Source organism: Neophocaena asiaeorientalis, unplaced genomic scaffold, assembly GCF_003031525.2.
Source record: "Neophocaena asiaeorientalis asiaeorientalis breed wild unplaced genomic scaffold, Neophocaena_asiaeorientalis_V1.1 scaffold134, whole genome shotgun sequence".
NCBI lineage: Eukaryota > Metazoa > Chordata > Mammalia > Artiodactyla > Phocoenidae > Neophocaena > Neophocaena asiaeorientalis.
The window spans coordinates 27,570,014-27,586,274 of record NW_020185339.1 but is presented as its reverse complement, the minus strand read 5'-3'; the positions used below and the strand labels follow the sequence as shown (position 1 = coordinate 27,586,274).

General features: G+C 40.3%; 2 protein-coding genes and 1 non-coding gene across 3 annotated transcripts; all 3 read left to right on the top strand.

Annotated features, from left to right (window-relative positions):
* The first annotated feature begins 2,777 nt into the window (after nt 1-2,777).
* TMT1A (thiol methyltransferase 1A) lies at nt 2,778-15,451 on the top strand. The gene is made up of 2 exons (XM_024736631.1): nt 2,778-3,642; nt 15,033-15,451. Exons 1-2 carry the CDS (start codon nt 3,145-3,147, stop codon nt 15,267-15,269), a joined length of 735 nt encoding a protein of 244 aa, XP_024592399.1. The 5' UTR covers nt 2,778-3,144; the 3' UTR covers nt 15,270-15,451.
* On the top strand, nt 7,607-8,228 carry LOC112394096 (ubiquitin-like). Its single transcript, XM_024736632.1, has 2 exons — nt 7,607-7,894; nt 8,044-8,228. The coding sequence occupies exons 1-2, from the start codon at nt 7,607-7,609 to the stop codon at nt 8,188-8,190; spliced, it is 435 nt and encodes a 144-aa protein (XP_024592400.1). The 3' UTR covers nt 8,191-8,228.
* On the top strand, nt 7,904-7,976 carry TRNAE-CUC (transfer RNA glutamic acid (anticodon CUC)). Its single transcript has one exon. It is a non-coding gene; the product is annotated as a tRNA-Glu (tRNA).
* Nucleotides 15,452-16,261: the final 810 nt, after the last annotated feature.

Here is a 16,261-nt window from a genome sequence, read left to right as displayed (position 1 = left end):
AATAAATAAATAAAATAAAATGGAGATCAAAATTTCACAGTAAATGGTGATTAGGAGATTATCTTGGAAACTGAAACTAAAATGATAAATATAAATGTATTTTATTTAATTAAATTTTCACTATAATGGCAAAAAAAATAAAAAAAAATAAAAAAAAAATAAAGTTGGAAAGAGGAAACATTAGAAAGCATACGGAGTGGCTAAATACATACCAGACAAAATAGACTTCAGGACAAAAATAAACACTAAAAACAAAGAAGGACACTTCATAATGATGAAAAGGAAATATATCAGGCAGCTACAACTATTATAAATGTATTTGTGCCTAATAATGGAGTCTCAAAATACATGAAGCAAAAACTGAAATAACTAAAGGGAAAAACAAATCATAATCATATCAAAATCAAATCACAATCATAACTGTAGATGTAAGACATCTCTCACTATAATTGACAGAGCAACTAAATAATAAGAATACAGAAGATCTGAATGACACTTTCAGCTACCTTAACTTAATTGACATTTATAGAACATTACACCTGACAACTTCAGAATACACATTCTTTTCAATGAACAGGGACCATTTTCTGAGAAAAAATATATTCTCGGCCATAAAACAAATTTAAATAGACTTCAAAAGATTGAAGCCCACATAGTATGTTCTGTGACAATAAAATTAAATTAGAAATCAATATACGTAGATACCTATGAAAGTCCCAAATATTTAAACAACTTCTAAATAATCCATGGGGTCAAAGAAAAAAATCACAAGGAAAATTAGAAAACATTTTAAATTGAATGAAAATGAAAACACAGTACATCAGACTTTGTGTATCCACCTAAAACAGTGCTATAAGAAAAACTTATAGCTTCAAATACTTACATTAGAAGAGGCAAGGGGGCTTATATCAATTATTAAGGCTTTCAACTTCAGAAGTGAAAGATGATCAAATTAAATTCAATGTAAGTAGAAAAAAACATAATAAAGTCCAGAAATAATGAAATAGAAAACAAACACTAGAGAAAAATTAACAAAACTTAAAAGCTAGTTTTATGAAAAGATCAATACAAGTGAAAAACCTCTAGATAAACTGACTAAAAAAAGGACACAAACTGGACTTCCCTGGCTGTCCAGTGGTTAAGACTCCCTGCTTCCACTGAGAGGGGCAGGGGGTGGGGGTGGCCAAGTTCGATCCCTGGTGGGGGAACTATTATCCTGCATGCCCCAGGGTGTGGTCAAAAAAAAAAGGACACAAAGTATATTGGAGGAGGTCATCAAGAGGACGTGATCAGTGATTGACTGATGGGCTGGACTCAGGTAATCAGAGGTTCCTCATTCCCTCAACTGCCCTTGAAATGTCCATTCTTACCACTGTTCCCACAATGGGAGCTGTTCCAAGGATACAGCTTTGAGAGAGTAAGGTGTTGAGACCATTGGACTGAGGAGGTGACAGATCCCAGTTAAGGCCTCTATCTAAACTTTTATGATTCTGGTGGTGGGCGTGGAGATCTACTTATCTCGTGGCCATCTAAGGCAAGCCTCATAAGTAAGCCCCCTTCTTATTAAACCTGCCAGCTACCAATCTGGAGTTGTCTGCTTCTTTCTTCAGTCTCTCCTTGCTCTCCTGGCTCAGCAGCCAGGTTGTGAACTAACAACTGATAAGGTAGCCAGGAGACTGAAGAAACAAGCCCCGGGCAAGAGGCATTTGAGGATAATATCCTGAGTTAGACATCAACCTCTATGTCAGGAGGGGTGGCCTGTATGTTAGATGCTTGTGGACCAATGTGTGAGTACAGGGGCACCCTGAAAAAGCCGGGTGTGTTGATGCATTTGTTTGAGGAACTGAGCAGAGCACACTGTGGCAAAGAAGGAAAACAAATGGCTGCTGCGGTGGGCTGTCCTCTACTGTGGGCAGTTCTGTGGCCACTGATGCCCAAATAGAGGCTGAAGCTTGAGTTAGACAGTTGGAAGAAGAGCTGAAGTTAGAGAAGAACATGCAGTTGTCCACTACTCTGCTAGCTCCGGGGCTGGCAGACAAGGTACAAGAGCAGAATAATAAGTTGGAGACCTTCATGTGCCATCTTGCAAAGCTAGGAGGGCACAAGCTACTGCAGATTAAGGTCCAAGTACTTGTGAGAAAGCCTGACTAGGATGCTAAGAGGGAGAATCCCTGGGAAAGTGAGGAGAGCAAAGGGGAGGATGTTGTGGTGATTGAAACAGAGTGCCTCATGTTGCCCAACCCCTAATACAAAGAAAAAATTTAAATAGTAGTCACCCTAGACTTCTGATAATAGAGAAATACACCCCAAAACTCCTAGGAGAAAAACTTCATTCTTTCTCTGTCCCTGAAGTTGTGAATGCCTTTGAAATGTAAACACCCCAGGAGAAAACGAAAATACTGCCTACAGAGACTGAAGAAAAAAAGGGGGTGAGGGAAATGCTTTTCAAAATATAGGCTGCTATAACAACTACTGAGCCCGTGTGCCACAACTGCTGAAGCCCACGCGCCTAGAGCCTGTGCCCTGCAACAAGAGAAGCCACTGGAATGAGAAACCCACATGCTGCAACAAAGACCCAATGCAGCCGAAAAAAAAAAAAAAGGCATCCACAAGAGACAAAAAATAAATAAAATCTTCAGAAAAAAAATTTGTTTAAAAAAACATGAGGGCGGAATGGAAGGGAAGTAGGAGGGGTCACGTAATAAATGGGCTTTGGCAGTGGCTTTCTGGTGTGGTTTAACCAGGCTCCACCCACGGATTCTGTTTTCTTAGCAGAGGTCACTGGAGAACCAGACAGGCTGTAAGTATGCTGTGCATTTAAAACTTCAGCAGGAAACATGCAGTAGTCTCCAACAGGAATAGATTTGTAATAATGGGTTGTAATCAGCCTTCCTTCTAAGGAAAAGCTGAGAACCTTCTCATTTTACTTCATGAAAAGTAAGCTATGAGACAACTTTTGGCAAACATCTATTAACTGGGTGAAATGGGCCTCTTGCCCGAGATTTTACTTCAGCTGCGTCTTTCCAGCACAACAAGCTCTTTCCTCTGCAGCTGATTGGCTCTGGAATGTGGCCAGAAACCTACTTCCTGCAACTAAAGGAGTCAGGCCTCTAACTGCTGATCTGTTTTCTTCTCTTCTGAGTGATGGCGCTGACCATTTTTATCCTCCGGCTGGCCGTCTGCATCCTGGCATTTCCCATGTACCTGCTGGACTTCCTGGGCCTGTGGAACTGGATATGCAAAAAATCGCTCCCCTACTTCTTGGCAAGGTTTACTGTGACGTACAACAAACAGATGGCAAGCAAGAAGCAGGAGCTCTTCAGCAATCTACAGGAGTTCGCAGGCCCCTCCGGGAAGCTCTCCCTGCTGGAGCTGGGCTGTGGCACAGGGCCCAACTTCAAGTTCTACCCGCCTGGATGCCGGGTGACCTGTATTGATCCCAACCCCAACTTTGAGAAGTTCTTGATCAAGAGCATTGCTGAGAACCGACACCTGCAGTTTGAGCACTTCCTGGTGGCTGCCGGGGAGGACCTGCACCAGGTGGCCGACGACTCCATGGATGTGGTGGTCTGCACACTGGTCCTGTGCTCTGTGAAGAACCAGGAGCGGATCCTCCAGGAAGTGTGCAGAGTGCTGAGGCCGGTGAGTACAGAGTGTGAGGGCTGGTTAGTAGTAACCACTATCACCAAGGGCAGCCCTATCAATTTCAGGTAGATCAAACACCCTAACATAAAAAGTACAACTACTAGAGAAGACACTGCTGAATTTTTAAAAAAATCTTAGAGTGGAAAAGAAGCTATATAGGAAAAGATTGATCATACATGAATATGTAAAATTTTAGAACTCCTGCAGAGAAAAAAAAGGAGTATAAAAAAACTTAAAGTACAAAAAAGTTTGTAAAAAATATTTGCCAAGGATGATAGATAATGCGTTAACTTCATATTAAAAGACGTTACAGGACTTCCCTGGTGGTCCAGTGGTTAAGAATCTGCCTGCCAAAGCAGGACACGGGTTCGATCCCTGGTCCAGGAAGATCCCACATGCCACGGAGCAACTAAGCCCGTGTGCCACAACTACTGAGCCTGTGCTCTAGAGCCCGCAAGCTGCAACTATTGAGCCCACATGCCACAACTATGGAAGCCCATGCACCTAGAGCCCATGCTCTGCAACAAGAGAAGCCACTGCAATGAGAATCCCTTGCACTGCAACGAAGCGTAGCCCCCACTCGCAGCAACTAGAGAAAGCCTGCGTGCAGCTACAAAGACCCAGGGCAGCCAAAACTGAATAAATAAATTAATTAAAAAAAATTTTTTAATAAAAAAAATAAAAGACATTACATATCAAGATCAATAGAATTCTTAAATCAGTTTTTTAAAAAAGAGAAAAGTAAGCAAAGCACAGGAACAGAAATATAAATAAAAATAGCCAATATATGATATAAATGTTGTCTTGCAATAAAAGAACAAATTAAAGCAAGATATCACTTATACGTGGAATCTGAAAAATATAACAAACGAATGTATATAACAAACAGAAACAGACTCACAGATATAGAGAACTAGTGGTTACCAGAGGGGAGAGGGAAGTGGGGAGGGGCAAGGTAGTGGTGTGGGATTAAGAGATACAAACTACTATGTATAAAATAAATAAGCAACAAGGATATATTCTACAGCACAGGGAAATATAGCCATTATTTTGTAATAACTTTAAATGAAGTATAATCTATAAAAATTCTGAATCACTATGTTATACACCTGAAACTAATATAATATTATAAATCAACTATACTTCAATTAAGAAGAAATTAAAGCAAGATACTATTTTCACCTACTACACTGTCAGAGGTTTTTAAGTTCAATATGGTGTTGGGGTGAGTTTGGGGGACTGGATTACCCCAATTGGAGGAAGTGCCCTCTTTGGAGGGCAATTTGATAATATCAAATTTTCAAGGACACTTCCTCCTTCATCCAACAGGAATTTATCCTATAGCTATACTGCACAAATGTGCAAAAACTCATTCATATGCGAAAATATTCATTACAGTATTTGTAATACCACAAATTGGAAATAACCTAAACATCCAGCAATAGGAGGTAGGAGGCTGTTAAGTAAATTGTCGCATCGTATAAAGGATTTCTGTGCAGCTGTTAAAAGAACAAGGAAGAGTTACCTATGTTGATATGAAAAAACTATCTCCTCAAGAGACAGTGTTAAATTAAAAAGCAATGAAAGCATAGAATATTATATACAGTATAAGTCCATTTGTGTGGGGGGGGAGAATATACCTATATAAGTATTTATGTTAATGGGAATGATACACAAGAAACTATTAACAGTGGTTACCTCTTGGGAAGGGAATTGGATGAGGGGAAGGAATTACTTTTCATATTATACCTCTCTGTATAGTTTGAAATTCTTTATACCTATATGTAATTTTCACATATTACCTTTATTGTTTGTTTAAAAACTAGTTTAAAATAGTTTTATTCTAAACATAGGTGAACATAAAGTATGGATATCTTTTTTAATTTATTTATTTATTATTAATTTTTGGCTGCATTGGGTCTTTGTTGCTCTGCACAGGCTTTCTCTAGTTGCAGCGTCAAGGCTTCTCATTGGGGTGGCTCCTCTTGTTGCGGAGCACAGACTCTAGGCGCGTGGGCTTTGGTAGTTGTGGCATGCGGGCTCAGCAGTTGTGGCTCACAGGCTCTAGAGCACAGGCTCAGTAGTTGTGGCACTTGGGCTTAGTTGCTCCGCGGCATGTGGGATCTTCCCAGACCAGAACTCGAACCCATGTCCCCTGCATTGTCAGGCGGATTCTTAACCTCTGTGCCACCAGGGGAGTCTCAAGTATGGGTATCTTAACATTTGAATTTACTATACTAGAGGAAATGGATGTTCTGTAATCCCCAGTTTTATTTTCTAACAGAGGAAGTTCCTCAGGAAGAAAAGGACTTGAAGATAGTGTTTAGAGGCAGTTAACATACAATCGTCCCTCAATTTCCTCAGGGTCCCTCCCTGTCCCCTCCACAGATACCAAAATCTACAGAAGCTTAAGTCCCTTATATAAAATGGTGCAGTACCTGCATATAACTTATGCACATCCTCCCGTATACCTTAAATCATCTCTAGATTACTTATAATACCTAATACAATGTAAATGCTATGTAAACAGGTGCCAGCATGTGGCAAATTCAAGTTTTGCTTTTTTGGAACTTTCTGGATTTTTTCCAAACATTTTTGATCTGCATTTGGTTGAATCCAAGGATGCAGAACTTGTGGATACTGAGGGCCAACTGCAATTCTGTCTTTGGCTCAAGGATAGGCCAACGTCAAAGTAGTAACTGAAAAAAGTCTGATTCTGATACTCAAATCCTGGGTTCTTGTGTCCTAAGACTGGGCACAGTTAGAGGTTTTGCTTACAGTGTTACTAATCTCACAACACCTCTGCAAAGCAAATAACGGTCATCTCTGGTTTAAGCCCTGAGAGTGCCCTTAGGGGATCATATTCTTGGTAGTCTTCCTTAGCTCCTCCGAAGCACCCATTCTCTGCTGAACAGAACCAGGAGCTTTCCTACATTCTCATGTAGGAAACAGTCCTTTAAAGTAGGTATTGCCTTCATGTTGCATTGGGGAAACAGACCCAGAGGAGTTAAGAAACTTGCCTCAAGTTACACAGCCACTATGTCTGACTTTAATGCAAATATTCTTATCACTGTACCACAGTGCTTGTCACTGCGGCTTTTTATCTGACTTCAACATTTCTACCACTTTTGCTGGTTTTTCTTCCTCTGCCCATCCCCTAAACGCTGGAGTTTCTTTTTTAGCTCTCATTTCACTTATATACACCCCCTGTGCAATCTCATGTACCCCCAATGTTTTCAATTACCGTGCATACACAAATGGCTTCCAAATCTAAGTATCAAGCTCAGATCTCTCTTCTAACCCCAGATCTTCATACCCAGCTGTCTACTCGACAGTCACCTGAATGGGTAACAGGCATCTCTAGCTTAACCTGTGTAACCCAGAGGGCATCAGCAACCTCCCCAGGCCTGGATCACCTCTTCTCTCCTGTCCTCTTCTATGGAAAAAAAATATTTCAATCAGGAAATTTCAAGTTTTCCATTCCTGAACACAGGTCTTACACTTACCCATAGATTTGGAGGAACTCCATCTCTAAACTCTGCCTGGGATAGCCAACACTAGGGAGGCTAGAAGAGGCTAAGGAGTGGGACAGTCACCCTGGGTCTGGGAGGTAATCATTGGTCCGTTTCCCCCTTCACCCCAAAGGTAGATAAGTAGAAAACTTCTGAAGACTCCTTAATAATGTGTAGCCTCTACTGTGTCCAGACTTGACCTATATGTATAGGACCGTCCTAGATGAAAGCAGCAGTTACTAACTCCTATATGACAGTAATTTACACACAGCATCCACTGACCAAATAAAATACCTAATGACAAAATATAACCATGAATTTAGTAACACTTTTAGATGATTCAGTATTTTAATAAAATAAATCCTATTGTTTATATCCTGTGACAATGGTACAAAAGTATAAGACATAGGCTTTTTGGATCCACCATCTGTGGTGGTGCCGCCACCAGGATGCAGATTTTTGTGAAGATCCGGACAGGGAAGACCATCACACTCGAGGTCGAACCCTCGGATACAATAGAAAATGTAAAGGCCAAGATCCAAGATAAGGAAGTCATTCCTTCTGACCAGCGAAGACTGACCTTTGCTGGCAAGCAACTGGAAGATGGACGTACTTTGTCTGACTACAACATTCAAAAGGAGTCTATTCTTCATCTTCTGTTGAGACTTCGTGCTGGTACTAAGAAAAGGAAGAAGTCTTACACCACTCCCAAGAAGAACAAGCATAAGAGAAAGAGGGTTGGGAATTCCCTGGCGGTCCAGTGGTTAGGACTCTGCACTCTCACTGCGGAGGGCCCAGGTTCGATCCCTGGTTGGGAAACTAAGATCCCACAAGCCACACGGCCAAAAGAAAAAAAAGAGAGAGAGAGAGAGAGAGAGAGGGAAAGGTTAAGCTGGCTGTCCTGAAATACTGTAAGGCGGATCAGAATGGCAAAAGCAGTCACCTTCATCGGGAGTGCCCTTCAGATAAATGTGGTGTGGAGTTTTTATGGCCAGCCACTTGGACAAACACTATTGTGACAAATGTTGTCTGACCTATTGTTTCAACAAACCAGAAGACAGGTTATTGTATACTGGTTAATAAAAGACACGAACTAATGAACTAAAAAAAAAAAAAGTATAAGACATGGTTATTTAGTCCCAGGCAGTACTAGGTATGGATTCAGACACCTACAGGTTTGCAAAGCAGAGCCTAAGAACAATACTCAGATGAATTTAAAGATTTTTTTTTTAAATAAAAGAAGGGGAAATTTTAAAAACTGTAATTAAAAGGCAAACAACAAACAAGGGAAAACATCTGTAGTATATGTAGTCTAATTATACTAAAAGCCCTTACTAATCAGTAAGAAAAAAACCAATGGCCTATTAGAAAACCGATAGTGGAGACTTGCCCTGTGGCACAGTGGTTAAGACTCGCAACGCAGGGGGCACAGGTTCGATCCCTGGTCAGGGAACTAGATCCCACATGCATGCCGCAACTAAGAGTGAGCATGTCACAGTTAAGGAGCCAGCGAGCCACAACTAAGGAGCCCACCTGCCACAACTAAGACCCAGCACAACCAAATAAATAAATAAAAGAAAAAAGAAGAAAACTGATAATGGATATTAATGGACAAATCAGAAAACAAGAAATCCAAATAATCAATAAGGTTTAGTAAAAGATGTTACGATTACGAATATTAAAGCTATGCATGTTATCAAAACTACCATATTACACATCAAATTGACAAAGATATAGGAGAAAAAAGTACTGATGAGAGTTTATTGGAAATGGGCATTCACATCTATTGCTAGTATGAATGCAAACTGCTACAACTTTTCCAAAGGGCAATTTGACAACCTGTACCAAAAGCTTTAAAAAGGCACAGACTTTTGATTCAGCAATTCCACTTTTTAGCAAGTTATTTATTTGGAAATAATTATAGATGGTCACAAAGATTTATGGATAAGGATGTTCACTGTAACAGTATTTATAGCAAGGTAAAATTGGAAATAGCCTAAATGAGAATGATTAAATAAGAGATGGTAACTTCAGTGGTGTGAAATATTGCATAAAGGTTTTTTTAAACCATCTTTTAGAATAATACTCAAATACATAAATAAAATAAAACAGATTATAAAACAGAATGTATATTCCAATCCTAGTTTTAGAAAAAAATATATAAACGTATACACAAAATTTTATTTTGTTTGTTTTTTTGATTTTTTTTTTACACAGCAGGTTCTTATTTGTTATCTATTGTATACATACTAGTGTATATATGTCAATCCCAATCTCCCAGTTCATCCTACCACCCCCACTCCCACTTTCCCCCCTTGATGTCCATATGTTTGTTCTCTACATCTGTGTCTCTATTTCTGCCTTGCAAACCGATTCATCTGTATCACTTTTCTAGATTCCACATATATGCGTTAATATACAATATTTGTTTTTCTCTTTCTGACTTACTTCACCCTGTATGACAGTCTCTAGCTCCATCCACGTCTCCACAAATGACCCAATTTCATTCCTTTCTATGGCTGGGGAATATTCCATTGTATATATGAACCACATCTTCTTTTTGAGTTTATTTTTGTGTATGGTGTTAGGGAGTGTTCTAATTTAATTATTTTACATGTGGCTGCCCAGTCTTCCAAGCACCACTTACTGAAGAGACTGTTTTTTCTCCATTGTATATTCTTGCCTCCTTTGTCATAGATTAGTTGACCATAGGTGCATGGGTTTCTCTCTGAGCTTTCTATCCTGTCCATTGATCTATGTTTCTGTTTTTGTGCCAGTACCATATTGTCTCGATTACTGCAGCTTTGTAGTATAGTCTGAAGTCAGGGAGTCTGATTCCTCCAGCTCCGTTTTTTTCCCTCAAGATTGCTTTGGCTATTCAAGGTCTTTTGTGTCTCCATACAAATTTTAAGATTTATTGTTCTAGCTCTGTAAAGTGCCATTGGTAATTTGATAGGCATTGCATTGAATCTGTATATTGCTTTGGGTAGTATAGTCATTTTCAAAATATTGATTCTTCCAAGCCAAGAACATGGTATACCTCTCCATCTGTTTGTGTCATCTTTCATTTCTTTCATCAGTGTCTTACAGTCTTCTGAGTGCAGGTTTTTTACCTCCTTAGGTAGGTTTATTCCTATGTATTTTATTCTTTTTGTTGCAATGGTAAATGGGATTGTTTCCTTAATCTTTCTGATTTTTTTGTTGTTAGTGTATAGGAATTCAAGAGATTTCTGTGCATTAATTTTGTATCCTGCAACATTTCCAAATGCATTGATTAGCTCTAGTAGTTTTCTGGTGGCATCTTTAGGATTCTCTATGTATAGCATCATGTCATCTGCAAACAGTGACAGTTTTACTTCTTTTCAAATTTGTATTTCTTTCTTTTCTGATTGCCATGGCTAGGAGTTCCTTGCCACTATGTTGAATAACAGTGGCAAGAGTGGACATGCTTGTCTTGTTCCTGATCTTAGAGGAAATGCTTGCAGTTTTTCACCATTGAGAATGATGTTTGCTGTGGGTATATGACCTCTATTATGTTGAGGTAGGTTCCCTCTATGCCCACTTTCTGGAGAGTTTCTATCATAAATCGGTGTTGAATTTTGTCAAAAGCTTTTTCTGCATCTATTTACATGATCATATGGTTTTTATTCTTCAATTTGTTAATATGGTGTATCACATTTATTGATTTGCATATATTGAAGAATCCTTGCATCCCTGGCATAAATCCCACTTGATCATGGTGTATGATCCTTTTAATGTGTTGTTGGATTCTGTTTGCTAGTATTTTGTTGAGGATTTTTGCATCTATATTCATCAGTGATATTGGTCTGTAATTTTCTCTTTTTGTAGTATCTTTGTCTGGTTTTGGTATCAGGGTGATGGTGGGCTCGTAGAATGAGTCTGGGAGTGTTCCTCTACAACTTTTTGGAAGAGTTTGAGAAGGATGGGTGTTAGCTCTTCTCTAAATATTTGATAGAATTCACCTGTGAAGCCATCTAGTCCTGGACTTTTGTTTGCTGGAAGATTTTTAATCACAGTTTCAATTTCATTACTTGTGATTGGTCTGTTCGTACGTTCTATTTCTTCCTGGTTCAGTCTTGGAGGGTTATACCTTTGTAAGAATTTGTCCATTTCTTCCAGGTTGTCCATTTTATTGGCATAGAGTTGCTTGTAGTATTCTCTTAGGATGCTTTGTATTTCTGCAGTGTCCATTGTAACTTCTCCTTTTTCATTTCTAATTTTATTGATTTGAGTCCTCTCCCTCTTTTTCTTGATGAGTCTGGCTAAAGGTTTATCAATTTTGTTTACCTTCTCAAAGAACAAGCTTTTAGTTGTATTGGTCTTTGCTATTGTTTTCTTTGTTTCTATTTCCTTTATTTCTTCTCTGATCTTTATGATTTGTTTCCTTCTACTAACTTTGGGTTTTGTTTGTTCTTCTTTTTTTTTTTTTTGCGGTATGTGGGCCTCTCCCATTACGGAGCACAGGCTGCGGACACGCAGGCTCAGCAGCCATGGCTCACGGGCCCAGCTGCTCCGCGGCATGTGGGATCCTCCCAGACCGGGACACGAACCCGTGTCCCCTGCATCAGCAGGCAGACTCTCAACCACTGCGCCACCAGGGAAGCCCTGTTTGTTCTTCTTTCTCTAGTTCCTTTAGGTGTAAAGTTAGACTATTTGAGATTTTTCTTGTTTCTTGAGGTAGGATTGTATTGCTATAAACTTCCCTCTTAGAACTGCTTTTGCTGCATCCCATAGGTTTGGGATCATTGTGTTTTCGTTGTCATTTTTCTCTAGGTATTTTTTGGTTTCCTCTTTGATTTCTTCAGTGATCTCTTGGTTATTTAGTAATGTACTGTTTAGTCTCCATGTGTTTGTGTTTTTTACGTTTTTTCCCTGTAATTTATTTCTAATCTCATAGTGTTGTGGTTGGAAAAGACGCTTGATATGATTTCAGTTTTCTTAAATTTACCAAGGCTTGATTTGTGACCCAAGATGTGATCTATCCTGGAGAATGTTCCGTGTGCACTTGAGAAGAAAGTGTAATCTGCTGTTTTTGGATGGAATGTCCTATAAATATCAATTAGATCTATCTGGCCTATTGTCAATTAAAGCTTGTGCTTCCTTGCTAATTTTCTGTCTGGATGATCTGTCCATTGGTGTAAATGAGGTGTTAAAGGCCCCCACTATTATTGTGTTTCCCTGTTGATTTCTTCTTTTATAGCTGTTAGCATTTGCCTTATGTATTGAGGTGCTCTTATGTTGGGTGCATATATATTTATAATTGTTGTATCTTCTTCTTGGATTGATCCCTTGATCATTATGTAGTGTCCTTCCTTATCTCTTGTAACAGTCTTTATCTTAAAGTCTATTTTATCTGATACGAGTATTGCTACTCCAGCTTTCTTTTGATTTCCTTTTACATGGAATATATTTTTCCATCCCCTCACTTTCAGTCTGTATGTGTCCTGAAGTGGGTCTCTTGTAGACAGCATATATATGGGTCTTGTTTTTGTATCCATTCAGCAAGCCTGCGTCTTTTGGTTGGAGCATTTAATCCATTCACATTTAAGGTAATTATTGATATGTATGTTCCTATTACGATTTTCTTAATTATTTTGGGTTTGTTTTTGCAGGTCCTTTTCTTCTCTTGTGTTTCCCATGTAGAAAAGTTCCCATGTAGAAAAGTTCCTCTAGCATTTGTTGTAGAGCTGGTTTGGTGGTGCTGAACTCTCTTAGCTTTTGCTTGTCTGTAAAGCTTTTGATTTCTCCGTTGAATCTGAATGAGATCCTTGCTGGGTGGAGTAATCTTGGTTGTAGGTTCTTCCCTTTCTTCACTTTAAGTATATCATGCCACTCCCTTCTGGCTTGTAGAGTTTTTGAGAAATCAGCCATTAACCTTACGGCAGTTCCCTTGTATGTTATTCGTTGTTTTTCCCTTGTTGCTTTTAATAATTTTTCTTTGTCCTTAATTCTTGTCAATTTGATTACTATGTGTCTTGGCGTGTTTCCCTTGGGTTTATCCTGCCTGGGACTCTCTGCACTTCCTGGACTTGGGTTGCTATTTCTTTTCCCATGTTAGGGAAGTTTTCGACTATAATCTCTTCAAATATTTTCTTGGGTCCTTTCTCTCTCTCTTCTCCTTCTGGGACCCCTGTAATGCGAATATTGGTGCATTTAATACTGTCCCAGAGGTCTCTTAGGCTGTCTTCATTTCTTTGCATTCTTTTTTCTTTAATCTGTTCTGTGGCAGTGAATTCCACCATTCTGTCTTCCATGTCACTTATCCGTTCTTCTCCCTCAGTTATTCTGCTATTGATTCCTCTGGGGTATTTTTCATTTCAGTTATTGTATTGTTCATCTCTGTTTGTTTGTTCTTTAATTCTTCTAGGTGTTAGTACTTCCCAGAATTTCTGCTGTCAGTGTCCTTGTCCCAGTGGTGAGCCACAGCCACCATCCACCTCTGCAGGAGACCCTCCAACACTAGCAGGTAGGTCTGGTTCAGTCTCCTATGGGGTCACTGCTCCTTCCCCCTGGGTCCTGATGTGCATACTACTTTGTGTGTGTCCTCCAAGAGTGGAGTCTGTTTCCCCCAGTCCTGTCGAAGTTCTGCAATCAAATCCCACTAGCCTTCAAAGTCTGATTCTCTGGAAATTCCTCCTCCCATTACCAGACACCCCAGGCTGGGAAGCCTGACGTGGGGCTCAGAACCTTCACTCCAGTGGGTGGACTTCTGTGGTATAAGTGTTCTCCAGTTTGTGAGTCACCCACCCAGCAGTTATGGGATTTGATTTTATTCTGATTGCGCCCCTCCTACCATCTCACTGCAGCTTCTCCATTGTCTTTGGATGTGGGGTATCTTTTTTGGTGCGTTCCAGTGTCTTCCTGTCGATGACTGTTAGTTGGGATTCCAGTGCTCTCACGAGAACGAATGAGTGCATGTCCTTCTACTCCACCATCTTCCACAAAATCTTAACAGCAGTTGTCTCGAGGTGATGAAAGATGACTGACTGTTTTTCTTTTTAAACATTTCTGTATTTTCTGAATTTTCTAAAATAATATTGGTGAGACAGTATTGCCAGCCTCTGGAGCCAGACCACCCAAGGTAAAAACCTGATTCTGACATTTGTAAGCTGTATGACCTTGGGCAAGTTGTTTATTTTCTATGTGACTCTGTTTCCTCATCTGTAGAACACAGGAATGATAATAATAATACTTACCAAATAAGTGTATTGTGAGGATTGAGTTAACATGTGATAGGCCTTACGGGCAGGATCTTGCATGCAGTAACTGCTTTAAATTCTAACTATTATTATGTATTACCTTTATGAACAGAAAGTATAGATAGGCAACTCTGTATAAAATCTGACAGAAGACGACACTATTTACCAGAATAGTATCGTAGTAAGTTTGAATTTCTCCATGTCTTCTCATGAAGTTGGCCTTTGGGGCCACTGAAATCTGACGTTTAATCATCTTATAGGACTTCCCTGGTGGTCCAGTGGTTAAGAATCCACCAGCCAATGCAGGGCACACGGGTTTGAGCCCTATTCCGGGAAGATCCCACATGCCGCGGAGCAAGTAAGCCCATGCGCCACCATTACTGAGCCTGTGCTCTAAAGCCCGTGAGCCACAACTATTGACGCCCATGCGCCTAGAGCCCATGCTCCACAACAAGGGAAGCCACCGCAATGAGAAGCCTGTGCACCGCAATGAAGAGTAGCCCCCGCTCACTGCAACTAGAGGAAGCCCGCGCACAGCAACGAAGACCCAGTGCAGCCATAAATAAATTAATTTTTTAAAATCATCTTATAATTTTTTCCCCCCAAACTAAAATCCTTGATGTGTTTTTTTTTTTCTTTTTCTTTTCTTTCTCAGGGAGGAGCTTTTTATTTCATGGAGCATGTAGCAGCTAAGCCTTCAACCTGGAATTACTTCTGGCAACAGGTCCTGAATCCTGTCTGGTACCTTCTGTTTGATGGATGCAACCTGACCAGAGAGAGCTGGAAGGTCCTGGAGTGGGCCCGCTTCTCCAAGGTGAAGCTGCAGCACTTACAGGCCCCCCTGTCCTGCAAGCTCCTGCGCCCTCACATCTATGGATATGCTGTGAAATAGGAGTTGAGACCTGAAGGGCTCGAATAATTTAAGGTTTGGGTTTTACACTTAAAATACTAGTTGGGGGACTTCCCTCATGGTGCAGTGGTTGAGAGTCTGCCTGCCAATGTGCAGAACACAGGTTAGATCCCTGGTCCAGAGGATCCCGCATGCCATGGGGCAACGAAGCCCGTGTGCCACGGCTGCTGAGCCTGTGCTCTGGAGCCCACGAGCCACAACTACTGAGGCCACGAGATACAACTGCTGAGGCCCGTGTACCTAGAGCCCATGCTCCACAGCAAAGAAGTAGCCCCTGCTCACCACAGCTAGAGAGGTCCTGCACACAGCAATGAAGACGCAACACAGCCACACACACACACACACACACACAAAACTAATTGGGAGAAGGGAACCCCCTTTTTTAGGTAAATTTGAATTTCATCACTAAAAGTTTATGTTATAACCTATTTAGCTATTTTCTATTGTCTCCCAAAGAATCAAAAACAAAACAAAACAGCTTTGAACTCTCCCTTAAAGGAAACAATGGGCTTTCATAATTGAAGTCCACCATTATCCTCAAACCTTACTTTATTCAGTAACTTCAGATTTTTTCTTATTTAAATTATTACCCAACAGATTTTAATTTTACCTTCTCTTTGAGATATTGATGCTAATTAGCAGTTAAATCACTCAAAAGAAGACTTTGAAGAGGGAGGTGTGAAAAGATCTCTTTTTTTTAATTAATTCATTTATTTATTTATCTTTGGCTGTGTTGGGTCTTCGTTGCTGTGCGTGGGTTTTCTCTAGTTGCGGCACACGGGCTTCTCATTGTGGTGCCTTCTCTTGTTGCGGAGCACAAGCTCTAGGTGCACAGGCTTCAGTAGTTGTGGCTCACAGGCTCTAGAGCACAGGCTCAGTAGTTGTGGCGCACAGGCTTAGTTGCTCCGCAGCATGTGGGATCTTCCTGGACCAGGGCTCGAATCCGTGTCCCCTGCATCGTCAGGCGGATTCTT

Bases quoted from the DNA above. Each gene is read 5' to 3' on its own strand.
- LOC112394096 (XM_024736632.1), top strand. From the start codon at position 7,607: ATGCAGATTTTTGTGAAGATCCGGACAGGGAAGACCATCACACTCGAG. The intron at 7,895-8,043 runs GTTGGGAATTCC...AGAGAGGGAAAG, and splicing joins ACAAGCATAAGAGAAAGAGG to GTTAAGCTGGCTGTCCTGAA.
- TMT1A (XM_024736631.1), top strand. From the start codon at position 3,145: ATGGCGCTGACCATTTTTATCCTCCGGCTGGCCGTCTGCATCCTGGCA. The intron at 3,643-15,032 runs GTGAGTACAGAG...TTTCTTTCTCAG, and splicing joins TGTGCAGAGTGCTGAGGCCG to GGAGGAGCTTTTTATTTCAT.